Below are 26,921 nucleotides of genomic sequence, written 5' to 3'. Positions count from 1 at the left end.
CTGAGCTGTGTTTTCCTGCCCCTTTTTGGCCCTTGGGTATTTTGTGGGAGACACGTATCTCCACGGGCCACTGTTTCTTCACTCAGCACCCCATCCCACTAAGTTGTCTCTCTAGCCAGGGAAAAGGAAGTCCTGGGACATAGTCCATGGGAAAATGAGGAGACTCTCAGAGGTCACCTGCCTTGGTTCACATCTTAAAAATGAAACAAAGCAACAATGAAGGAGGAGGGCACGGGTCTTCCGGGAGCGGGTGACTATCCCAGCAGAGACCAAGAGAAGACCTCTGAAGCAGTACGTCCCCATCTCCATCTGCCCAGTTCCCTCTGCCCAGTTTAGGAGATGGGACCATCTTTATCATTGACAAGGGCAAGCTTGGAACATTAAACAGCCCCTCTTCTCTCCCCAGTCATCTCCAGGTGGGGATAGGTGAGCCGAGGGCCTCCAGGTAAGGCCACCACAGATGGCGCGGCCTGAGGAGCTAGCCGATCACCCCATGGCCTCCTTCCTGGGTTCCTGCGTTGGTTGTTGGTGGGTGCATTGGTGCATAGGAGAGGGAGTAAGGGAGGAGTTTACCTCTGTTGCCCCTCCCTCACCAAGAGCCTACAAGCACAAAGCCCAGCTCCCTCGCCCATCAGCGCCTCCGTTTGTGCCTGCCTTTCCCGGGGCTGCTCGCATCTGTGATGTCTGCACATCTGTGATCACACGGATTCTTTCCATGTTCTCTTCATTCCCCCATGAACATTATGTCCTAAGCATGCCTTCATAATGCTACAATCATCTATAATTGTTTGTTAAATGAGTGAACTAAATTGGCAATGGGATATCATTTTCAGTTTTAAGTAGATACATGATTACTTACCTAACTGTTCTTAGAGGCAACCAATGCAAATCTGGAAGTTAACCCTGACTCAATACATAACATCATAATATTTCAGGAGAAATTTTCTGGGTCTTCAACCCAACAACCAATGGAGTGATGATCTTTTGCTAATATGGTCATCCTTATGTGCATGTCATGTCTCAGAAATAGAGTCACACACATGCTCAAGGCAGCACCCTGCACTTCAGTGAATTCAGATCTGAAGTGAGACAAACTGAGTTAGAATCTCATTTCTGTCACAAACTATCGGTGGTATCTTAGGCAAGCTACTCAGCCTCTGAGTGGTAATTCCCTTGTCTCCCAAGTTTTGGAGATGTACTGGAGATCACAGAAACAAAGCACCATGTGTATCACAGGCACTTGATAAATTGTAGTAATGAATGTTATATTGACAAGAAAAAGCTTTAAAAGCCTCATGCATGAAGACATTTGGCCCAGTTATTTTTTATAAAGAAATAAATATGAAAAATAATATTTTCCAGCAATTTTGAGAATTTGGGTAAGGAATGTTTTAACGATATTCAAAACCAAGGAAACATTATAGTCCCATCTTAGCTGACCTTCCTCCCTTAACACGATGTATGAGCTTTCTTTTGTTGATATAGGAACAGACAACCATGAACTTAGTAGCTTAAAACAACACACAGTTATTACCCTACAGTTCTGGAAATTCACGGGTCTTACCGAGCTAAAATCAAGGGGTCAACAGGACTGCATTTCTTCTGGAGGCTTGAAATGAGAATCTGTTCCCTTGCCTTTTCCAGTTTTCCTGGGCTCCTGGGCTCCTTCCTCCATCTTCAAAGCCAATAGCATCTTGTCTCTTCTCTCTCTCTCTCTCTAACCTCTGATTCCAACATCACATCTCCTTGTCTGACTTTTCTGCCTCCTTTTTTCACTTAAAGACCTTGTGATTCCATTGGATTCACATAGATAATCCAATATAATTTCTCCAGCTCAAGATTCTTAAGGTAATCATACCTGCAAAGCCCCTTTTGCTGTGGAAGGCAACATATTCATGGATTCTGGGGCTTGAGACATGGATGTGAGTACTGGACATGGGGACCATTATTCCACCAACCACACGCGACAAAATGAAAACAGCAATAAGAAAACATGCTTAGGATGCGAAGATGGTCAGGAAAGGGAGGAGTGGGTAAAACTGGCCTAGCAGGTGATCTCTGTGATTGCCCCCATGTCGACATGATGAACAACAGACAATGCTCCAGATAGCTGACAACAGCTGACTTTTAAAAGCCGAAGTTGGGAGTGATTCCCAGCTGCCCCCTAAAATTAAAAAAGTTTTCTATTCCCAGAGCAAAAAAATGTCAAACTCATTTTAGCCATAGAATCTCTTCCTTCTAATGCAAGGTGATGCAGAAACGCAAAGCGCAGAAGCAGACAATCCTTTCCTCACATGCGCACCCCTTTACAGTTTATGAAGCCCTTCTCCCACACATACCAGTTTGATTTGAACTTTCTCCAGTTACTAGTATTCCCTTTTTTTGCTGTTAGGAAACTGAAGCCTAGAGAAGGTTGGTAGGCAGAAGAGCAGGGCTGCGACTGGGTGTGGCCTTCTGGCTCTGTTTCCAGTGGCTCTTCCCACTCCTGCCCAGGCCTCCTGAAATGAAAACTCTCACCTCCATAAACAGCCCATTACATTCTTACATCTCCTTTGTTATGGCGAGTCAAAATCTGTGTCACTGTGGCTTCTCCCATTTGGTTCTGAATCTGTCACCCCAAATAAGGCTGCTCCCTCAGTGAATTGATTATTTGCCCCCTGAGTCTTCTATTGTTCACACGAGACTTGCACAGGCTGGAGGCAGGCATGATGGCAACCATCTTGGGCCATGAGTGGGAAGACAGTGAGAGGAGCTGGGACAGCAGGAAAATCAGGGCATACTCACACATCATGGTGAATCCTTAAAAGCAGAGACCTCGCAGGGCACAGTGGCTCATGCCTGTAATCCCAGCACTTTGGGAGGCTGAGGTGGGTGGATCATGAGGTCAAGAGATCAAGATCATCCTGGCCAACATGGTGAAACCCCATCTCTACTAAAAATACAAAAAAAAAAAAAAAAAATTATCTGGGCGTGGTGGCGCATGCCTGTAGTCCCAGCTACTCAGGAGGCTGAGGCAGAAGAATTGCTTGAACCCGGGAGGCAGAGGTTGCAGTGAGCCGAGGTCCTGCCACCGCATTCCAGCACACCGAGTGAGACTCTGTCTCAAAAAAAAAAAAAAAAAAGCAGAGACCTGAGACTGCCAGTTGTGCCTCTTCTGGGTGTTTACCTGGCTCCATCACTGCCTGCAGGTCTGAAAACCTGGACTTCAGATCTGGTCACCCCAAGGAATCGATGTTTTTTTTTGAGGGCAAAGTGTTGCAGTGGTCTGGGAAAAAGTTTTTGTTTTCAGCTCACCTCTTGCATGAATTAACTTGAGTATACTTTCTTCTTACCTTAATAAAACCAGACCCTATAGAACCAAGGCAACACACTTTAGCTTCTAGCACAAAGGAGAAAAGGAAGTCAGCTGTCTTCATTAGGGCTACTGCTGGGACCCACTTGTGACTTGCTGACATATGTCCTTATGTCTGAAGGTCTGGGGTCTGGGGCAGCCATTTAATCCTCAGGCCACTGAGGCTGTGGCCCAGTGCCTCCACAGAGAAGCTGCACGGTGCCATTCCCTAAGGCACTAGGGTGTCCTTAGAAATAGCATGAGGTCAGGCACGGTAGCTCACACCTGTAATTTCAGCATTCTGGGAGGCCAAGGCCGGCAGATCACTTGAGGTCAGGAGTTCAAGACCAGCCTGGCCAATATGGCAAAACCTTGTTTCTACTAAAAAAAAAAATACAAAAATTAGCAGGGCCTGGTGGCAGGTGCCTATAATTCCCAGCTACTTGGGAGGCTGAGGCAGGAGAATTGCTTGAACCTGGAAGCCGGAGGTTGCAGTTTTGAGCCATTGCACTCCAGCCTGAGCAAGGAAGTGAGACCCGGTCTCAGAAAAAAAAAAAAAAAAAAAAAAAAGAAAGAAAAAGAAAAGAAATGGCATGAGATGCAGAAAGCTGCTTTACCAGAAGGTGGCTGACAGTCTTTATGGGGTGGTAGTAAAACTGCCACGGGGTGCTCAGGATTGACAAAGGAAGGCAGGTAGCATGCACTTTGGGGCTTTTGCTTAGCTCGGTGGGTGTGGCGCAGCACCAGAGCTGAAGGCGAGCAGTCCTCCTGTGCCCACTCAGCCCCACTTCAAACTCAGCTTTAAATGGCTGTTTCAACTGTGCCACAAGTTTTCAGCTTCCAAGGCACCCACCCAAAATGCCTCAGTTCCAGCAGTCCCTGCTATAGGCCCTTCCACTGATTTCTTGCTTACTTGTGGCAGAGGCAAGTTTCATCATTCATGCTCCTCTCCTCCTCAGGAGCAGACCCTGACTCTTGTGGCAATGGTGCACTGAAGAACCACATTTCCCAGTCTCTTGGCAGTCAGGAGAGTCTATGGGATTCCCTTCTGATGAAGCAGACAGGAGCAAAAGTGTGTGAACCTTCCAAGAGAATTCTTAGAGTAGAAGGGGAAAACAATCCCTTCCTCTCACCCTCCTCCTTCTGGCTGGAATGCGGTCACAATGGCAGCTGCTTTGGGCCGTGAAATGACCTTCTGAGGATGGCAGTCAAAGATGAATAGAGCCAGGTCTCTGATACCACGAAGAACCATAACAGCCATAGATGACCTACTTTGAGCATTTTTAAAAATGTATGAGAGAGACAAATATCTATTTTGTTTAGGACACGAATATTTTGAGTTTTCTATCATAAGGGGCAGGACTTAATCATGATACACATACCTTTCCCTACCAAAACAAAAAAAAAGAAACCAAATTCCTCCAATCATAATGCCAATGGACATTCCAATGCTGGCCAATCATGGATAATCTTCCTTTTCCATTTAGGTCAGGGTTCCAGCCAATAATTGGCTCCCAAATGCTACATCCCACAAAAACACACTCCTTCCAATACACAAAGCAATAAAAAAGGAGACGCATCAAGACTGCTCTGAAGTGCTTATCTTGGGGCTGTGGTGTGAGCTCCCCGCCAAGTCTATCCCCAGTTGGAGTTCTGACAGCAAAGACCAACACAGACCATGGGGGACAGGGGACATAGCACTACCAGGGAAGGTGCATCCAGATGGGGTAAAAGGGTCATTTTTGCATGGTGATGGGCATCCTGTACTTTTTTTCTCTTGCTGCATCTTTTCCTTGAAGCTATCCTCCTGTGCTCCCAATAATCTCGGTAGATATGTCAGTCAAACCTCATAACCCTCCATCTCCCAATCACCAAAATGGATGGTAACTTACCAATCTGGGAATTCTAACTCCCACTGCTGTGATTGGTTCAAGGATGGTTGTGGTCCAGGAAGGACCAATTAGAATTAGTTTCTTCAGAGACTGAAATGTATGTTGTGTGAAAGAGAATGTCTCTCCTTCTGAGTTAGTCTTACCAAGTTGGAGCTGCTCAGGGCTTTCTTTATATCAAGCACAGAAAGACTATCTAAGAATGAAGCCAATGAAATACTAAGAATGCCAAGGTTTCTTGAGAGAGAGGTAGTACCTTAATGACTTGGATGTAGCTCCTGGATTTCACCATACCTGAAGGAAACCCCGTCCTTTCACTGGTTATGATTAGGGAGAATATTTATTACCAGCTCTGGATACTGCTTTCTTCATGGAAGGGCATTAGTATGTCCATCTTCACCTCATTTGCTCCTCTCCAGGAGATGAGAGGGAACTTAACTAATCGTTTAAGCTGGGGGACAGAAATGGCCTGTACAGCTTAGTTCCTCCCTTTCTTTTTGGGACCTATCTAGCTAAAAGAGCACACTCTCTGTTCCATTCTAAGCCTTTCAGGGATGGGCCCTGTCAGAGAGCCGTGAGTAGGTGGCAAGTTCAGTTCTGGGGTACAACCTTATGAGGCTCTCTTGGCCATCGGACCTAAGGCCAAATCTCCTAGTCATCTTTATTCACACCAAAAGTGATACTTTTGTCCCACCTCCTCCACTTGTGTATCCATCTCTTGATTGGTTTCAACTTTGGCTGGAAAGAGGAAGAGTGCTCATTACTGGTGCCCTCGGATCGTGAGCAACATGCATCAAAAGTTTCCCTTTTGCTTACCCTGCTTTGGATACAGTGTCTGCCTCTTACGGCCATCAGTGCAATTCCCTGACACTACTTTCTGAACAGTATTCCTTATAGTAGTATTTCATTTTTACTCAATTAAATAAATTTCCCTTTCTCACAGTAGAAGTTTGAGGGTTCCCTCATTTCAGGCACTGGAGGGTGGGGCTTTCCTAAACTGACAAGGGTGGCATAAAGAATTAAGACCCAGGGCCTGGGACTCATTCCCTGTCACTATGAACTGGGGGTGGGGATGCAGTAGGGATAGGAACATCCCAAAAGGGCCCTCTTGTCTAAAGTGATTGTGTTGATGGTTCCAGTTCGTGGCCTCCCTACATTTATGTCCTCTGTCCTAAAACTCTGAAGCCCCCTTTCACTCTGACTTTGGGCTTAGATATGTGACTTACTTTGGCCAGTAGGATTTTAGGAGATTTCAAGCTTGGAGAAACTGCCTGTGTTTTCTGTTTCCTCTCTAATCACCATGAGAATGTACCCTGCTGGCCAGCTGGGGATGAGATATGTCAAACAGAGCTAGAACCAACCTGGGTCAGCCAGCTGACCACCAGACAGGTGGGTGAACCTCAACTGGCCTCAAGAAGGATTTTAAGGTCAAGCCCTACCAAGATGAACAGAACAACACAGTTGACCTGTAGGTTTGTGAGCTAAGGAATGCTAATATCTCAAGCCAGTGTATTTTGGGTGTTTTGTTATACAGCAGTATTATGGTAATAGTTGACTGATACAGGGCCCCTTTTCCCCAAACTATCAACAGGCTGCAGAAGGGGTGTTTCCCACAGCGCCGAGCATGGTGCTAGGTAATAAAGTGGATTTTGTTTACGTTCATAAGTTCCAGAGCCAGCTTGTCAGAATTCACATTTTAGTGCTGTCACTGGCTGGCTTTATGTCCTCGGCCAAGTTATCCTGTCCTCTTTGTTTTTCGTTTTTTGTGGTCGTAAAATGGAAATAAAAATGTGACCTACTTTCTATGGTTGTGGTGAGGATTTAATGATCTAATGTATGTGAAGTGCTTAGAATGAAATAGTTTTCAAAACCAATGAGTCATTAGTGGGTGTTTCTGTCCATCTCCCTTAACTAGACCGTCACCCTACCTCACCCTCTCTCAGGCCCCTGTCTTACCCCATTGCTTGCTGAATGTTGGAGTAAAATTAGCACTTTTATAAGTACAGATGAAAATTTCAATAATCTATTTCAACTTAAGGCCAACATCTTTGTTCTTTTATAAAGTGTACATGTAATATTTATAATGTTTTGTAACTGCCCTTCTCCCTCACTCCCTACTGTGCTGTGAAATAAAACTTTAAAACCATCTTCACTGTCTGGCATTGACATGCACTATTCATTCCAACTGTACTTAATTGAAGCATTTCTCTAGAGTTTTTCCCGAGGAGAGCCAGATGGGGTGCAGGGTACCTCCCAGGCCAGTGGAGGCAGAGCTGGAGGGATCGCCCTCTTCCAATAATGCACAGCCCTGGTGCTCTCTGGAATCGGATCTCCTTGGTTCTCTCTCTTAGTCCCCTTCTTTTCACTCCAGATCCTCTGCCATCTGACAACCATCTGAACCCAACTTTTAATTGGTTTTTCTCCTCACTGGCCCCATGGGAAGTCACCTGATACAATACCCACTACTTCCCTTTCCTGGCGTCTCTCTGTAGACAAGGGGTACACAGAGGAAAATCTTCCTTGGGTTCCAATCCTTTGGTTACTAATGGACTTGAGACAGCGGGTGGGAGTTATTAAGCAGTGTCCTCTGGAGAAAAGAGGGCTCAAGTCCCAGGGCCATCACCAAGTCACAGGCAGAATTTTGTGTATATAGTCACTGTGTTGAAGAAAACACTATCATTTCCATCACGTTTTCAAAAGCCTCTGTAAATCTCTATCAGCCAGAACCCACAGCTTTGGGAAACTGACTCATCCCTGCAAGCCTCAGTGTCTTCATCTGCAAAATGAAGGTAATAACAATTACCTTCTCTGACTTCACTTCAGAGAAATGTTATAAATGAGAAAATGAATCTGATCCAGAAACTACTGGACGAATATAGGCGATTGTTACTATTTTAGTATGCTATTTGTTAATTCAGAAAATACTTAGGTAGGGTGAATTTCAAAAGATGTTGCACAAATTGTATATATAATTCTCAAGGTTTTCCCTGGATTTGGACATAGGTGAAATCTAGATTAGAACTAAAATGCACAGAGTTCTCAGTAATAATGATAGCAGGTAATACTATGAGCCTTATATATGTGCCATCTAATTCAATCCTCACAATGGCCCCACCAGGGAGGTTTGTGTCATTTCCTTTTTACAGACAAGGGTTCTGAGACTCAGAATGATTAAAAAAATAATTGCTCAAGGTCGGACAGCAGAGCTGGATATGAAGGTAGTGCCGGTTACCTTCACGTGCCTAACTAACCTTGGTGCTGTCAGCTGCCTCTGGATTTATACAACTAAAAGAATGAGGATGTGATTGTTCATTCTGCACTGTCTATCTCTAAGCAACATCATTTTACCCGTTCAGGTCTCCGTGGAGAGATGCCTCTGATTCTGAAACCCAGGTTTTGAATCTGACTCAACATCCCCCCATTTAGGACATTTGAAGAAAGCCTGAGATGGACTTCCAAGCCCCTTGGCAAGCCTTATTTTTCTCTCCTGCAAAATGAGTGTATACTCCTTCCTCCCTCGAGGGGCTGCTGGCAAGGTCCCATGGGTCACTGTGCAGAAGCACTCAGGCCAGTGCCTGGTGGGATCTGGTGTTCAATCTGTCCTGGCATCTTTTCCTTTCCTGGCACGGAAATGTTAAGACAAAGGAAGTCAGTGAAGGGAGAAGGAGTGGAAGGAGGGCCGCCATGCACCTAAGTCACTCAGAAATTTGAGATGGGTTCATTTCTGTGGTTGGAAACAACCAGTGAGGTGGCAGTGGGGACACGATGCCCAGAAGTGAGGGTACCTACATCTAATCTTGTCCATTCTGGCTTTTCCAGACTCCCTGGGTGACTCTGTGTCTCCTCTCTGTCCCCCCAGCAAGGCTGTTGGGAAGATGAAATGAGAAGGTACCCTATGACACCCAGCCCAGAGCCTGCAAAGAGGAACAATGACAACACCCCTTCCTGTGCCCATCGGCCCAAGTCCCAGCATGCCTTTCAGGGCTGACCTGTGCAGGGGCTGGAGCTGTGGTAGAAAGGAAAGGGCCCTTACCTTTCACAGCTCTCGCCTCATTGTGCTTCTCCAATAGCAGGTAGCATGGGCTGTCAGGGAGAAAGGGCAGGCTCAGCAGCTGGACGACGGCAGGGACTACAATCACTCCAAACAGGTATGGCCAGGTACTCTCCTGAGGGAGAAGGAGATGCTGCTGAGTGCAGTGGCCTTTGGTTGTTGTTGAGGGGACTGGGCAACTGGGCCAGGTGTTTTCGACCCTACAGAAGGTCTTCCTGCCCAACATGATCCCCACGAGCAAAGGCTGAAGGAATGAACTGAGTCAGGTTGGGCACCAGTCTCATGTATACAGCATTTTCCATGTGTGAGTCCAGACACTCCTCAGAGTCCCCTGTGAGATGGTGACCTGGGTAGTGGCTCTGAAAAGCAGGTGGCTCAGGTTGGCCAAGGCCATAGGGGCTGCTTGACTCCACCTTCCCAGAGTAGTAGGGCCCCAAGGCCCAGAGTGAGCACATGGCCAGCAGCTGGTCCAGTCCTCATCTCCACCTAAGGGGTACCTTAGATTTGATTCCCTTTCCTGTACTTAGTAACAGTTTTTATTCACAAAACTCCTCTGGTTCCGCCAGCCAGCATAGCCCTTCCATCGCCTTCTGAGGAACTGGCAAGGCCAATGTCAGCTTTCCAGTTTCAGGGAAGCTCTTGCTAGAAGGCTGGGAGAGGTAGGCTAGGGCTGCTGGAGGGCTGGGAGGGCCAGGGACAGTGGGGTGGGGAGTGATTGCTCCCCAATGTGGGGTTTCTTTCTAGGGTGATGCAAATAACCAGAATTAGAGAAAACTGATGGTGGCCAGACTCTGTGAAGATACCAAAACCCACTGAGCTGTATACTTTAAAAGGATGAATTTTATGGCATGTGTGTCATAGCTTGATTAAAAAAGAAAGACCAGGAAGAAAAAAAAACCCAACATACATAGAAGTGGAATTCCCACTAGGCCTGTCTGTGGCATTGTTGTTGATTCTGTTTTCTCTCGGGGTTTGGCTGCCATCTCAGAAAGGGCAAAAACAGAATCTGAGAAAACACAAGGGAACCAACCCCATGAAGCTCCTACCACATGCCAGGTATGGCGTGAGCCCTTCTCACGGCTGTCTCCTTCCACAGCACTGCCACCAGCCCCACACGGAGCCAGCACTGCTGCTGCATATTTAAGGTGTGGCAAGGATTCCTGTGCTGAGGTCTCCCAGCCAGGAGCCACGCAGGTGGAAATCAAGCCCAATCTTTTCCCACAGCATCATCACAGAAGGGGCACTTCCCAGGGGTGGCTTTTGGAGCTGCCACTGGATGGAAGGGCACCCCCAGAACTGCATGTACAACCACACCAAGGCATGACCCGCCCCGGCTCACTGGGAAACAACTGTAGTGGGGATGCAAGGTCAGGGGATGCTGCAGATGTGGAAGCTGAGGCTGCAGCCTCGGGCGGAGGTCAGGTCATGGGTGGCTTTGCTGCCTTTCCATGGCTCTTGGACTTGGCTTGAGGACAACGGGAGCCTTTGAGGGGTCTGTGTACTAACTGAGATGGACACTCTATTTCCTTGAGTCTACGATTCAGTGTTTTTAAAATCGTACAGTCAGCGGGTATGTTTAACTTTGCATGACTTATTCCTGAAAGGTTTAAGTTCATAACTTGATAAGGCTATACCTGATCAAGTTCATGGGACAGCCTTTGATCTCTGGTGTGTTAAATACAAGGACGTGGGACTCTTGCTTAAGGGAGGTCACATGCGTGAGTGTGGTCTTATTTCTACCTCTGGAGAAAAGGCAGATTCTTTAAACCTCAGGTGGGCAGCCACCAGCTTGGGATGCCAACATTTCTGAACTCCAGAAGGAAAATGGCAGTGGCCACTCTGTACACATCCCTGAGGTGAACAGTGGTAAAGGTGTGGGTCGGGAGTGTCCAGAGTGGAGCTCAGATAAGAGTTTACTCCAGAGGGACTGAGCTTAGCCAGCAGCAGAATCTGTGAACCTGGCTTTTTCCAGAAAGTGTTCAGAGTTTTCCTGGAAATATTAGTTGGCTGCAGGGAGAGGTACTGTAGTTAGGAGAGATTATTCCCTTCACCTTTTGCCAAGAAAAGTGCGATTGGGTGTGTGGGTAGGTGTGTGTTGAATGACGGGTTTCCACTCATGTCATGCATGTGGCCCACCCATATAATAAAAACAGCCAGGATGCCCTGCACACACGTCATCTCAATGAGTAAGCCTGCCTCCCTGCTCACTCATTCCGGCCATGGGGCCACAATAAAGACTCTGCTGTGCCCTGTGCTTTATGGAACAGCTTCTGACGATGACCACGCGTGTCTTCTCTCTCAATGGCCGTGGTAAAGATGAAATCACCACCAGCAACCCTTACTGAGTAGGGGCTTGCAGCCTGGGTCAGAACAACATCGTGAGCGGTTTTGGGCACAGCTCTCTTGCAGGCTGTCTGGATTTGGATTCTGCCTCTATCCCCATTCACTGAGGCTGTGGGCAAGTTACTGAAATGCCCATGACTCAGTGTTCTCATCCATAAAATGGGGATAAAGACAACACATACTCCCAGGGAGGACTGCTGTTGGGAGGATGAAGTCCATGACTGGATGTCTGGAGTGCAGAGCGCAGGGCTGCACACACTGTAGGTGTTCAACAGGAAAGATTGGTTTTTATTACCAAGTACGTTGCATAGTCCATCTCCTCTCATCCTCACAGCAACTCGTGGACAGACAGCCTGTTACTATCTTCCCTCTACAGAAATATTAACTGTAGCACAGAGAGGTTCAATGGTTCATTGAGGCCACAACTTGGTCATAGAGGCACGACTGGCCGCCAAGTCTGGGATTCCAGAGTCTGCATTCAGATCCAGGAGGCATGGTGAGACATGCCTAGTGACCAGGGAGGAGCCACAAGGCCACCAGACTCAGGGGAAGGGCCAGTGAAGCCTCAGAACCTCAGTGGCTCTTGACGGAGCTCCTGGGCACTCAGTCCCACCACAGAGCTGAGGCCTCAGCATTTTACATAGTTGTGCGAGGCCTGGAGGCAGAGACCTGCCAGCACATGGTAGCAGATAGATACGTGTCTATTGAAGGAACAAACAAGCATGAGAAAGGGCTTTCCTACACACTGGTCCATTTCACACACAGCCCTTGCCATTTGCAGAGAGTGCCCTCTGAGTGTGTTTTTCAGGGGCTGTTCAAAAGGAAGGCATGTTTTAAAAAACTGGGTATTACTTGCCTGACACAAGACCATGAGGTGCCACCAAAAGACAACCTCAAAGATGAGTCTCTGTGTGTTAGTTCAGCCTGCTGGGTGTGGTAAAACCCAAGAGCATCCATATAGGAGAACACGGGCAGAGAGTTGGCACCTGCTATTTCACTCAGGAGGAGGGAAAAGGACAGTGTTGTCGGCTGAGGTGATTTTTAACTCCCAATCAGGTCAGGTGAATGGGCCTTCCGATAACTCTATTATCTTATTCTTTAATCTGTAAGGTTTCCATTTTTTAAATAGAATTCTGGTCATATTTCCCATAAGCTATAGACTGCTTCAGTCCATAAGTAATATCTTCCTGGACTATGATGAATCAGCAAAAAATGTTTACGTAGAGTTGAAATCATTGCTTTTACTCCAAGTCAAGTTCTTATAAAGGACATCCCAACATGCCCATGGCCCCCAATCAAGTGGAGCGGGATGGGCAGGGGGAGGTCGAATGCTGGCTGGGCCCCTTAAGCCGCTGACAGCAAAAGGGCTCCAGAGGTGGCCATTGCTCCATGCTGCCGGATTGGAAAGGCGAAGAGCAAGACCTACCTTACAGAGCAATTTGGGGGATTAAATGAAATGTTCTTCTTTATATTTCATCATATGTAGGCTATTATTCTAGGCTCCTATTCTAATAATGGCTGACACTGATCAAGTGTTCTCCACATGCCTAGCTCCCTGCTAAGTGTGTTACAAATGTAACTTTGTGTTACATAAGCACAGTCGGGAACGTCATCTAATACAACCTGGGTCTTTGTCTCCGTGTTCCTCTAAAGGTTAATCCCTGGGGTTTTATTTCCCTGCCCCATTCTAGGGGCTCAGCTCTTGTCTGCTCAGACTGAGCAGGGGCCTATCCTAGAATTACAATTTCAATTTAGACATCAAAATGGCCAGTATAAAATAATAATCAAAATCAACCCAAGTGAATAGATTGAATGACACATCTTCCATCTCCTGTCCCCTTTCCTCCAAGCCTGCTTTCGGCTGGAAGCCTGCAGTGGAAAGAGCTGGGGTGGGAGGTAGATGACTGACTTCTCTATTTCTCTTTTCCTTCCTATGCCTCTTCCCCAGGCTCGCTAGCCAAGGTCTGATCGCTATAGGGACCAAGTGTTTGAGGTTCTACCTTGGGTCTCTGGGGCCAATGGATGTGTAAAACTGATATTGTCCTCGTGAGCCCTTTCTGAGAGTTCTGGAGTGTCCCAACCTTGGGACCACCCACTCACCCCTGCAGTTCTCCTAGCTTGCGGGTGTACAGGTGCTTTTTCACCATCTCTGCTGCAAGGATGACATCTCTTTCTGTTTCTCCACTGCAGCCCAAAGGATCCAGAGTCAAGGCTACTCTGTATATGTGTGAAAGGTGCACCCAGCACTTACCTCCCTGAAAAGGGGGTGAGCTGAGGTTAAATCCCGCCCACTCTGACCCCCAACCTAGGCGGCCATGAGGTTAGTGTATGAATATTTATCATGTTTTATGTTTCCTATATTTCATTACACTTTCATATTGTATGGCCTTTCTGATTTCAGAGAGACTGACTTTCCCAGAGCCGTCATTAATAGCAGTTCCCTAGCTATTAATAATTCCTAGAGCTAGTGAACAACTTGCCTGAGAGCACACCTTTTATATGCAAACCCACCAATCCAAAACCTATACTCCAATCACTTCCCTTATCAAACTCTCACTCTCTGAGCCAACATTATCCCTCTCCCAGGTCACTCCAGAGCCAGGTACCGGAAAACTAGGGAACAGCCCCCTAGCCCAGAGCCTGGCAACATGATCCCAAGCCTGCCTCCCCTGCTCACTCACTCCTGCCATGGGACCACAATAAAGGTTCCGGTGCAGGCTGCCCCCTCCTTCCTCCTGCCTCCTGACTGACCCCAGGGCCTCCCCGAGTGGCCCTGCATGGTGTGGCATGTCCCCTCCTCTAGGGAACTGTGAGTAATAAATTCTTCTTTCAAACATAGTTGCATCCATGCCCATTACCTCACCATACCTGATTAATACAAATTCTGAGTACATTTTAGAACAGCTGGTTGCCCCTCTCACTCAGGCATGTAGGTTCTTGCTGAAGGTGGCCACTTACTTCTTTCTAAAACCCTCCACCCGTTGCCTTCTGTGACACACTCTCCCTGGTTCTCTTCCAGCTTCTTGGGGTTTTGAGGCAAGCCCTCCTCTCACTCGTCTCTCACACTCCCCGGGCAGTGATTCTTGAACTTGGCTGCCCATTGGAATCACTTGGGGAGTTTTATAAACTATTGATACTCATTCCCTACACTCAGATTTGGGGTGAATTGGTCTGGGGGTGCGGCTTAGGTTCTGGGGTTGTTCAAGCTCTGCAGGTGACTCTAACGTACAGCTATTTGACAGCCACTGGCCTAGGGCTTCCCCACATCTGTGTCACCTGCAGTGGATGGTGGTGCATGGCCCAGAACTAACAGGCTTGCTTTATAGCTGCTGGGAGCATTGCTGGATGTGGACCACAGCTGGGCCTGCCCCCTGGAATTGCCCCTGAAGGATGTTTCCTCCACCTTGGGGAGGCTATCCAGGCCTCCCCAAGAGCAAACTGCATCCAATGGCTGACTGATGTGGGGCATAAATGTCTGTTCCTCCACATCCAAATGATCTAACTCTGATGGGCCATCCAAGCTCCAGAGCTCCCCAGGGGCTCAAGTGAGACCTCTGTTGTGACTACGGGCTGCTCACCTTTTCCCTCTGCTGAATCCTCCTCCCTTCTCTCCACCACAGGCATTGGTCTGAGCTCATTCTCCAATCAGCTTCCTGCCCACATCTCCATCTCAGGGTCTCTTTTCTGGGGAATTCCATCTAAGACACATCTATGGGCCCATGATTCTAAATCTTCATGTCCACCCACACATCACACACCTGAAAAAAATTATTTACTTGGCCAAACATTATTTAGTCAATTGAAATTCATCCTAGGCCCCTCTGTGTACTTCCCTATAAAATCTGGCTTTAGCAAAGGATGCTGCTAGGCCAGCTTAGCAAGAACCCCTTTCTACAGCACGTCTATGTACTCATCCTGTACATTATAGCATTCTCTTCCACGGATGACTTCTCTATCTGGTACCAATTTCCACTAAACCACTTGCTTCTCTGCATAGCAATGTGCTTTTTATGGTTGTATTTCCCTACAGACTGAGCTCCTGAAAGGCCATCTGCTGCCTTGTTCCTGTATGTATCTGCCCAGCGCCAGGTACAAGGCAGGTGTTTAATAAATGCCTGTTTACTGAATGCCTGCTGGGGAGGATGAATGACTGCACAGATGAGAGATTCTCCAGCTAGACTGAAACCCCTGAAACAACAGACATTCCTGCTCTTAAAATACTTTTAAAAAATGCTAAAAGTTTCCTATATGTTGTCCTGTTAGAGGGCTGATGTTTTATAGTATTGTAAATGACATTCTCCCTCAAAGTATTATTATAATTTCCAGTCCATAGAAGAGAAAATGGAGGCCTGCAAAGGTCAGGTAACTCATGCAAAGGCACATGAGAAATTAGGGGGGGTCAGCAGAACAAGAGCCTGGCTCTTCTGATCCCTGTACGGGGCTCTTTCCTTGACATTGTTCCTCAGATCTGCAGTTCTTGGAGCAAAACAATGCGGACTTGCCACCTTCCCTTCCCTCCTGGTGGCAGCTGCGAGCTGAATAGGGAATTTATATGAAGATTCTATCAGGCTGAACCTGTCACACTCCTCTATGGCAGGTCCTATACAGAACTCATCAGTGATCACTCAAGCTCGACGCCAACAGCTCCTGCTATTACAAAAACATCAAGATCATGAAGCCTGTACTCACGTTTAGAGGGGTTGCTTTGTTAAATGTTTGACGGCTTCCTGCTTGTTTAGGAGTGGGACCTCACAGGGTACCAGTGAGGTACAGTACCAGTCGGCAAGTGCCCATGGAGCTCCTCTGACCTTACTATCCCTCCCAACAACCATCCCCTGGGAAGGACCCTGCTGGCCACAGCTTTACTGAATCCAGGGGTGGGGTGCATGCGATGGTTGTGTTTGCCTTACCAACCTTACTTACTGGCCATGAAGGTCAATATCACCCTCTCCACACTTGACCCCACAGAGTACAAGCCAGCTAGTAAATGGCTCAATTCATTGCAGCAAATGTGTTGTTCTGGAATTGCTATGTTTGGTGTGCATTCATAGTCTGATTCTATTTCAACACTAACAATGACAGGAGTCTCAAGAACACGGGCTTTCGTGATTACCGTCTCATTCTCCTCTGCTGGAAATAACAATGAGGTGGACTTCCAAGGCTACAGTACTCGCCACACAAAAAGTGATTTTGAGGACTGATTGTGAAAGGAGCACCCACATAGAGTCCCGCCATAGGTCATGTTCAACAAATGCCAGGCCTTCCCCTATTCCTAAAACATTTTCTGTTTTTCAGAGGGTTTGGATGTCCTCTGCCTTGCTTAGTTCTCAAGCAATTTTAAGAAAAAGTCAGGTCAGAAGCGATTATTTCCATTTTACAGTTAAGAAAACAGTTTGAAGAGGTAGAGAGACTGTTTGAAAGTCTTGCAGCAATATTATTTGTGAAGTCCAGTGTATTCCCTTCCCTATTTTAGAAAGAGAAATCCACGCTGTTTTTAAAGTTGCTCACCCTACAAATCTGTAAACCAAAAACAAAATTCTAAGCCCTCTAACTGATGGAATGGACCCCTCTTCTCGACCAAAGGGATTTCAAAGAAACTAAAAAAAAAAAGCTAGTTAAGGCTATGATAAAATGTGGGAGTCAGACATGCCTCATTTTACCCTCTGCCCTTTGGAATTCAGGCACAATAAACCAGCATTAATATTAAAACAGATCTTAAGACCAAGAAGACAAAATAGACTCTTTCTAGCTAAAAAATATCAAATTCAACCTGACTCTAGTCCAGCATCACATGACAGATAGCACATCCTGAAATTCAAAGTGTTTTATCCCAAAATATGTTTCTTTGACATATTTTAAAATGGCTCTGCAAAGCTGTGTCTTGTTCAGGGAAATTCATATTCTGTAGAGAATCCCCTTTCTTTTTCAGGTCTTTTCCTGATTCGGGAAAGATTAACCAAGAGTCTGATACCTTTTATTTTTTTGAAAAGCTAGTAGTTTACAGAGATAGATATATAGATATTGATAGATACTGTGCTTACGTAGGCCACAAGTTAAATGCAGGTATCCGTAAGAAGAGCATTAACAGTAAGAATACAACCTGTGTGTAGCCAAGTACAGAGACTTAAAATGGGGAACAGCAAAAAGGATCTCACAAAAGTACAAATATACAGTACAAACTGATTTATTTAAAACAGTTACAAAAAAAGCACAACAAAATAGAGATTATCCTTAGAATTATTAACACTTTGTTAAAGATCAGGTAGGATTAGAGGGTAAGAAATGATATTGGGTGGAGGGAGCACCTGCCTTAGATACAACGCAGTTGATTGCATATTAATTCAGCCATTACATACTGGGGATAGCAGATGGGGAATCAGTAATTTATCTACAGGGAACTCCTACCAGATCCATCCAGACCTCCCAGTGCCATCCTCCTCCACTCCTTAGGACCCTAAAGCCACCTGGATGACAACATTCTCATCCTTCTTTCTCCACCCCATTCCCCATCCATATATTCTTCCCTCTCCTAAGGTGCTGTGCAAGCTGAGAGCAGTCTGCTCTCTGCAGCTGGATCATATACTGTTTGGCTACAGGGATCCTGTGTGACTTAGAAGGGCATAGGGGACAGCCTTATTTTAATACTTCAAGTTAGCCATGAGTACAGTCAGTCCTTTCCCCAACACAATCTAGATTCTCTTGAATGCAAGTTGCAAGTATCAAGGGAGTGAGGGATCAACCCTGCCTTCGGCAATACCAGCAACGCACTAACCACTCACAGCTCACAACTACGTGCAAACTCCCTGTCCGGGGGTGGGTGTAAAACCACTGTGTCATCAGCTCACATTCTCTCTCTCTCTCTGAAGAACCTCAGTCCCCATGACAGTGATAAAGACAAATGAATGCTTGCGAGTTTGACAATAGGTAAAGGCACATGGGCTGCTGCCACACACACTGCAGGCAGGAACCCAATGTGAGGCCATCTTCACTGCTGGGCATTTGCAGTGCAATGGCTTTGGGATCACAAACGCTTTGAATTTGCAATCTACCAGGGAGGGATTAGGTTTAACAGGAGAACTAATAAAGAAACCTTTAGTGTGAAAAGTGCATTTACGACTATTGTTCCTGCTGGGGAGGCAGCAGGGCAAACCGGGACACCTCTCCTCCTTGCGCCCCAGGCACTGTGCATAGTGTGCAGCTAAGGAGAGACTGCAGTCGACTCTAGCATCTCTGGGACCAGTGTCATCCTAGGCCCAGACCAGCCCAGATCCGCTGGGGCCCCTCCCCTCAGGTACAAGCACTCAGCTCTGAACTCCCAGAGCCCCTTCCCCGCATGCCACCTCTCTTCCTAATATACACTAATCTTGATAGGAATGATTCAAGACTTGGCTTATTATCCATCCGTTACTGGGTTTCCTATTCCCATACAGTGCCAGAAAGTCAGCAGTTCTTTCTATTCCTAAGCTCTGGGAACGTCCTACTGCTGACAAGGGACAGGCTCTGGCCCTTGTCAACTGCTCATTCCTAAAATGTTGACAACTTCCCACTCAAATGCTCACTCTCTAAAAACCACTCTCGTGTCTCCTGCAGACTCAGGAAATTCTTGTAAGGAAGAATGGACGCACCACAGGTTAGTCTTACTTTTCATGCCTGGAGGAAAAGACTAAACTAGAGGTTAAAGGCAAGGGGAAGGCCATAGCTCTGACTGAGGTTCAGAGCACAGACCTTCCTTTCCTGGGGACCATATTTTATGAAAGATACCTTTGCAGCTCAGCAAGATCAGGTATTAACACGTTACATATGCATGGCACGATATCGTGGTATTTATTACAGGAGCTGCTGGTATTGCTTCACCAGCAACAGACAGAAGAGGAGCAACAACAGAAAGGTCAGGGCCCAACCTGCCAGGGTCCTCAAGAATTTGTCTTTTCAGAATTCAGTGGAAGTTACCAGTTTGTAAAGTCACAACTAGCCCAAGTGGAGGGTGATTTGATTTAAACTAATTAGTCTATCTCTAGTTAGACACAGGTTTGCCCCATAAAGAGAAAGCTCAGCTTGTATCCTTGTGGTCATTTCTTGAGCATCTACTGTGTGCATGTTACTAAATTCAGCTGATGAGCCTTCCTATGAGGAAGGATGTTTGTGAGAAACCTGTGCAAACAATGAACTAGGAATAAGTTGCTCATGAAACAGCCAGAGATGAGGCCTTCCCCCAAGGCTCTCATTTGAGGGGATTCCACAGGTCTTGTGGAGTCTGATACCTTTTAAGGTAGGATAAAAGACATTTACCATCTATTCTCCTTGCAGCCTGCTACCTGGAGGCTTCATCTACATAACAAGAACCTTGGCTTCCATATCCCCCTTATCTTAACCTCAAGAGTTTCTTTCTGCTGAATTCAACTTGTTTGTTGTTGTTGTTGAGATGGGCGTCTCCCTCTGTCATCCAGGCTGGAGTGCAGTGATACAATCTCTTGGCTCACTGCAATCTCTGCCTCCTGGGTTCAAGCAATTCTCTGCCTCAGCCTCCATAGTAGCTGGAATTATAGGCACCCGCCACCATGCCTGGCTAATTTTTGTATTTTTAATAGAGATGGGGTGTCACCTTCTTGGTCAGGCTGGTCTTGAACTCTTGACCTTGTGATCCACCTGCTTCAGCCTCCCAAAGTGCTGGGATTACAGGCGTGAGCCACTGCGCCCCGCCCTGAACTCAACTCTTTAGGCAAAACTTAACTCTTTCCAACAACTGCCTATCAGGAAAGCTTTAAATCCATCTGTGACATAGAAGCCCCACTTCTTATCTTTGAGATATACCACCTTTCCAGACTGAACTAATGTAAACCTTACATGATTTCTGTTTTTGCCTGTAACTCCTATCTCCCTAAAATGTATAAAATCAATCACCTTAAGTACATGTTCTCGGGACTTCCTGGGTCTGTGTCACAGGTCATGGACCTCACATTTGGCTCAGAATAAATCTCTTCAAATATTTTAGAGTTTGACTTTTTTCATCAATAAATCTAATCCCCTAGCCAACCTATGGTCATAGGACACTGTCATGCATATACAGATTTGGTAAGCCCTTCATACATAGTAACTCAGTTTCATCCTCATTTCACAGTTGAGGAAACTGAGGCACCAGAAAGTTAAGTACTTCACAATCACACAAATAGCAGAGCTAGACCCAGGCAGTGTGGTACCCAGCTATGGGCTTTAATCTCTGTAATACCTTTTTGAGGTCAAATGTGTTGCTGCTTAGCTGTACTTTGCTAAGACAGACTTCTTCACTACACGTTGACAGAGCTTCCTCTCCTTCTCAGGGAATCAGCTAATTGTCATTCTTTTCTAAATTACTCTCCTTAAAAGTGAAGCCCATTATTAATCCCTTTGCCAAGCAGCTTTTTCTGGCTAAGTCATCCCGGTTGCTGGGTCTCATTGTTAGGACCCATTCACACTGTGTGCTTTGCCTCTCACCACTTCCTCCGTCCCTCATCTGCGGTCACATCAGAGTCGTCCAAGAAGAATTCAAGAAAGGAAAACAAAGACGTCCAAGAAGAATTCAAGAAAGGAAAACAAAGACGCATCATTTGTTTCAAGGCTTGCAAAAGCACAAGGACACACTTTAATTACCTCAATTCTGGAGATACATAAGGTGTGAGAGGCTTGATTTTCAGTGGCAGGGAGGAGCCACTGAGACCTTGGATGTCAGTCTGTGTCTTCCATAGCCCAATCCAGCTGGGGTCACTGGAGCCCAAGGTCTCAGTAAGGAAGAAACTTTGAAGTTAAACCCTAGTTCAGATTGTTTCTTCCACTTTCTAGATATGATGTCTTGAACAAATTGCTTATCCTTTCTTGAGTCACAATTTTCTCAGCTAGAAAATTAGAACAGCAACGATCACTCGTTTTACAGGTTGTTCTGAGGATGATAGAGGTGATATCCCAGCACACGGTGGAAGGCCAATAATTGTTAGTGCTTTCCTTCATTGCTGTGGTCCTAAGCAAAATTAAGTGGCCCATTCTAACAAGAGTGGGTCTGAGGTCAGATCTGCTACCCATGAGCCCAGTAACTGGGATGTCTGGGTTGGGTGTATGGAACTCACATCTCAGACCCAGGCAGCAAGTCTGGAAGTGGAAGAACAGGCGTGCCCACTCTCAGGTGCCCACATATGACTGCCTCAGTCTCTGCCCTTCATCCTGCCTTTCTTCAGCTGTCTGGTGCTCCTACCACATAGCCCTTTGCCACTGGGTGGTGCCCAGACTGAGAAACCTGCCCACCGTTTCCTTGTGTGTGTTTTCCAGACTTCTGCCACCCCTCACTGCATCTGGCGGTGCTGAAAAGTGCATCTGCCTCAGTGTATTAGTCAGTATTGCATTGCTATAAAGGAATGCCTGAGACTGGGTAATTTATAAAGAAAAGAAGTTTATTTGGCTCATGGTTCTGCAGGCTGTAAAAGCATGGAATCTGCATCTGCTCAGCTTCTTGTGAGGCCTCAGGAAGCCACCGTGCCCGGCCCCTAATTCTTATTCATTAGAATTTATAAGAAATAAAAGCTCTTTAGATTCAGCGCTGTGTTGAACCCCCCTTATCTTTCGGTGGTGGGAGAGTTACAGATTGGCTTTATTAACTCTAAAATGTAATGAGACTGCACACAACTGGGAAAGAATAAAACGTTACCTGGAAGGACATGCTGAAGACCTGTCAATGGATATGAAAAAATTAAAAGAACAAGTTTTTCAGGCCTCTCAAGCACATGTAACTTTAATTTCAGAATCTGCGGTGCTCGAGGGAGCTGCTGATGGATTTGCAGCCCTAAATCCTGTGACTTGGGTGAAAACACTTGGAGGATCTATGATTGCTGTTGTGGCTGTGTTATTGATTTGTCTTGTTTCTCTTTGTGTAGTCTGCAGGTGCAGATCCCGAATCCTCCCAGAAAGTTCACCAAGATAAAGCTGTGCTTGCTTACCTAGCTTTGTCAAAACAAGAAGGGGGAAATGCTGAGAGAAATGCTGAGTGTATGATTAAATATATTTTCATCATAGGATGAATGCCTCAGGCTTTTCCTTGGAGTGTTTTCTGGGCTTAGCATTTCAAATAGTGATCATTCTAAAATCTATTCATTTGAAGTTTCCTGAGTGCCTTCTATGTATTGGGCATTGAAAATGTTTTTTAAAACTTCCTGATAAACAAGGCAGATTGTTCATGCCGATTTATCTTACCCATTCCTTAAACATGGCAGTACTGAAATTTCCACGTTATTAACCACAAGGACATGAGGATGCAAGAAATGGCAATAGTGAGCAAGAGATGTTTAGCCCAGCTTTAGAAGATGGAAGAGTGAAGTGGAGGAAGTGGTAATTGGAGCCTCTGTGGGGCATGGACCCCTGGAGGCTCAGCATGGAGGACGCACCAAAGGCAGGGTGAGGTTGGGCCTGAAAACAGAGATTGGGTGGCAGGCCTTTAGACCCCATGCCCTTCATCCACTTATTGATGGGAACCAGAAGATGGGGTTCATTCTCACAATCAGTGCAACCACAGTCATTCTAGGCTTGGACATATCAGATAGAACAGCAAAACAGGAGGCTGAAAACAGGAAAATAAATCTCGGAGCCCTCAGTCACCTGCAGTGAATCTTCTCCAGAATAGGCACGTCCCATTCTTTGGAAGAGAATCCAGGCCTCCAGAGAGAAAAGGCATTCACGCACCGACTTGTGGGGCCTCCCAATACAAATGCTGCTCACACTCTCATCACTCTTGAATGTAGCCTTGTCCTTCACCCACAGCTTTTGCTCACCTTCTTTTTAAACATGGATGGGACAACCACTCTTTGAAAAAGTATCTAACACAAAGGAGAAAGGCAAAAAGAAACCAACAGGAAGATAAAGCAATCTGGAGCAAAAAGAGAAACTGCAGCAGGAGAACAAATGTAGGGGACAATATACCCTATCAGTAATACCCTCTAAAATATATTTGTAGACATTATATCTGAAAAACAAGAATAGGATTCCATGAAAAGTGAACAAAGGAGGGGGGAAGCCCTCAGAAATTAAAAATATGATAAAATAATAAAAATACACTAGATCAGTTAGAAGATGAATTTGAGAAGATCTTCCATAAAGAACCAAATGATAAAGAGATGAAGGAAAGTACAGAAAATACTAAAATCAAACTTAAAAGAGCAGCCTATTATCTGACTTCAAGGAGTTTCAGAGAAAGAGAACAGGAATAAAAAAATGGAAGGTGAGAAAATTATCAAAGAAGTAACATAATGATTTTTCTAGAATGAAAGATATTGAGTACTGAGAATTCTGCACAATTAAAGAGAAGCATTCACACCCATGGAAGTCATCATACATTTCAAAACAAGGGATAAATAAGATTCTAAAAGTTATCAGAGAAACAACAGTTCACATATAAGTGATCAAAAATAAGAAAGGCATCAGATTTCTCATCAGCAATGTCAGATGCTACAGGACATTGAAGCAATGCCTTCAAAATTCTGAGGAAAATTATATTAATCCAAGAGTTCTATATATAGAACTATTGGGTGTAAGTATAGAATAAAGACATTTTCAGACAGGGAAAGTCTCAAAAGCTTTATTTTCATTGCATGTTTTCTTCTTAGGGAAGTAATGGAGGAAATGATTTAGCAAAACAAGAAAATAAGAGGCGGGCACAGGGTCCAGGAACCAGTGGTTCCTACCCAGGAGGGAAACAAAAATCCCAGAAAGCCTGCTCTGCACCAGGACCTGTCCAGAAATGGCCCATTTAGATAAATGCAACAGGCTAGAGGGCTGACGTAGAAAAAGTTGAGAGAACATCTATGGTATAGGTAAGAATTTTGCAAATTTATTATCAGGTGTTTAATGTTGGAGAATTTGAAAAAAATCAATTGTAGGTACTTAGAAAACTAAGCAAATAAGAAAATAAAAACAACAGTGGAATGAATAACTCCAGGAAAAACAAAAGGTTGTATGAGGAAGAAAAGTAATCGGTACAGAGTCACATCAATATAAATGTTAACCAGTGAACTAATAGAAAATCTTACTCTACATGTATTGGTAGGTTAGAGAAGCGGGGGAAGGGATGATGCTGTAAGAATTCTAAGACAGGTGGATCACTTGAGTTTAGGCATTCAAGATCAGCCTGGCCAATGTGGTGAAACCCCATCCCTACTAAATAAAATACACAAATAAGGCAGGCATGGTGGTGGGGGCCTGTAATCCCAGCTACTCTGGAGGCTAAGGCAGGAGAATCACCTGAAACTGGGAGGCAGAGGTTGCAGTGAGCTGAGCTGAGATTGTGCCACTGCACTGCACACTCCATCCTGGGAGATACGCAAGACTGTATCTTAAAAAAAAAAAAAGAATGCTAAGGCCTCCATCACTATAACAGGACACCAATTAACAATGGATAATGTCTAGAGATAATACATTTAAAGTAGTTCCGTTATCAATTATTTTAAAATATGGTAGAATTATCAAGTAACAGGTAAAAGAGTTGTAAGAGAGTGTCTCTGGAGAGCAGACGGGGAGCTCGAGGGGGTGGAAACGTGGACCTCTGTTTGTCACTATAAGCCTTTTAGTAGTATTGCATTTTTAAAATCACTCGTATGCATTTTTTTGACTAAAATAATTTAAGATTATGAACTTCAAATATGAAGTTGAAATATGAGTACTTTTCATCTGGGGTTTCAAGTGCCCCCTTGAGATTTGTTTTTGGTAGTGAATCCCTCGTCTGCACTCTCAGGCTCCATTTGCTGTGATTGAGCTGCACAACCTGACTATAGTCTGGGCCTAAGAAACGTGAATGTTTTGGCTTTCAGGGACTGAGTCACATTTGGGGTCTGATTCAACAGCTAGATGAGTTTGTTGGAAGGTAGGGAGAGAGTTTATTTCCAAGCATTGTCCCACTTCAACACCACACCCTTCTGGGCAAGAACCAGGGCTACCTGGTTATATTCTCCCCCAGTGTTCCAAGCATGGAAAGGGGTCATTATCAGTGGGATTGCTTGGAAAAGCCACAAGTCAAGGAAGCTATATGTGAGAAGAGCCTTATTGTTACAAATGTTAGAACTTGAAGTCTGCCAGAAGCAACATCTGTCTCATCCAGTTATTAAAGTGCAGCACTTGAATTTACATCTCCCCAGGGCCCTGAGCCTATTCAAGTCACTCAGGCTTCACTAAAACTGCACAGATGCAAAGTAGGCTCTTCTGCCTAGAAAACAAGCTCCCCCTTCACCAGCCCCAGATATCACCCTCTATCCAAGTAAGTGAATACAAAATGCTGCCTAACTGTCCCCATCAAATGCCTAAGTCGGTGGACAATATTAGTGATGTCTACTCTATGCTGGGCGGTGCCAGGGGAGAAGCAGAGGGGAGCAAGAAGACACAGCCCCTCCCCATCACCCCTATCTGATCAAAGGCACCCAGAGCATGTGAGAATTCAACAGAGGAAGAGAAAGCTTTTGTCAGGAGCCAAAGCTCACGTGACATTCAGCTTCTCTTCTCATTTCCATTTTCAGAAGGGCTGTGAAAATGCTACTTCCTTTTTTTCTTTTGTTTGAATTAGGTTTCTCTTGAAGGATGAGTGACACGGACTGATGGGGTGATGAGAGAGGTGACAGGCCCAGGGAGTGGCATGAGGATTATGGGATGATAGTCAGCAGAAGGGAAACATGGGCAGCTGAATGGCACCAGAGGATAGAATGGGTTAGAATTGGAGACTAAACCCAAATTTGGGAACCTTGAAGGCCAGACTGAGGGATTAAGCCTTCATTTGATGAACACAGGATTCATTGTTTGGCTGGGTGGCTCCCATTTGTAGAAAACGGTGCAAAGTCCTTTACATATAGTGTCTTTTTTAATCACTGCATTAACTCCAGGGAGTGTGTATTAATATTATTGTCCCCATTTTACAGATACAGAAAACAAGCTTCAAAGAATTGAAGTAACTTGTTCAAGTCATACAGCTAGAAAGCAGCAGAGTAGTATTCAACTTCCTAACTTCCAAATCACAGCAATTTCCAACATGCTATGCCCCTTCCCACCAAGAGGCTTGGAGTGACCCAGTCAAAGCACAGTGCCAGAAAGGTGGTTGGGCAGCATATGGCCAAGACAATTCTAAGCAAAAGTAACAAAGCTAGAGGCCAACTTCAAACTATGCTGCAAGGTTACAGCAACCAAAACAGCATGGTATTGATACAAAAACAGACACATAGACCAATGAACAGAATAGAGAACTCAGAAATAAGACTACACACCTACAACCATCTGATCTTCAACAAGTCTGACAAAAAGAAGCAATGGGGAA

General features: G+C 45.4%; 1 protein-coding gene across 3 annotated transcripts in view; it reads right to left on the bottom strand.

Moving 5' to 3' along the window:
- SLC2A9 (solute carrier family 2 member 9) overlaps window positions 1–26,921 on the bottom strand; it is a 246,552-nt gene that overhangs the window by 122,687 nt on the left and 96,944 nt on the right. For all 3 annotated transcript variants that reach the window (XM_017970671.4, XM_008993600.6, XM_054253479.2), the window contains one exon: window positions 9,254–9,386. In XM_017970671.4, the coding sequence (XP_017826160.4) occupies window positions 9,254–9,386 (133 nt within the window). The remainder of the gene's footprint in view (window positions 1–9,253; window positions 9,387–26,921) is intronic.

The sequence above is a fragment of the Callithrix jacchus genome, chromosome 3 (assembly GCF_049354715.1).
Source record: "Callithrix jacchus isolate 240 chromosome 3, calJac240_pri, whole genome shotgun sequence".
Taxonomy (NCBI): Eukaryota; Metazoa; Chordata; class Mammalia; order Primates; family Cebidae; genus Callithrix; species Callithrix jacchus.
The sequence above is the reverse complement of the archived record's forward strand: the minus strand, read 5'-3'. Positions and strand labels throughout refer to the sequence as shown.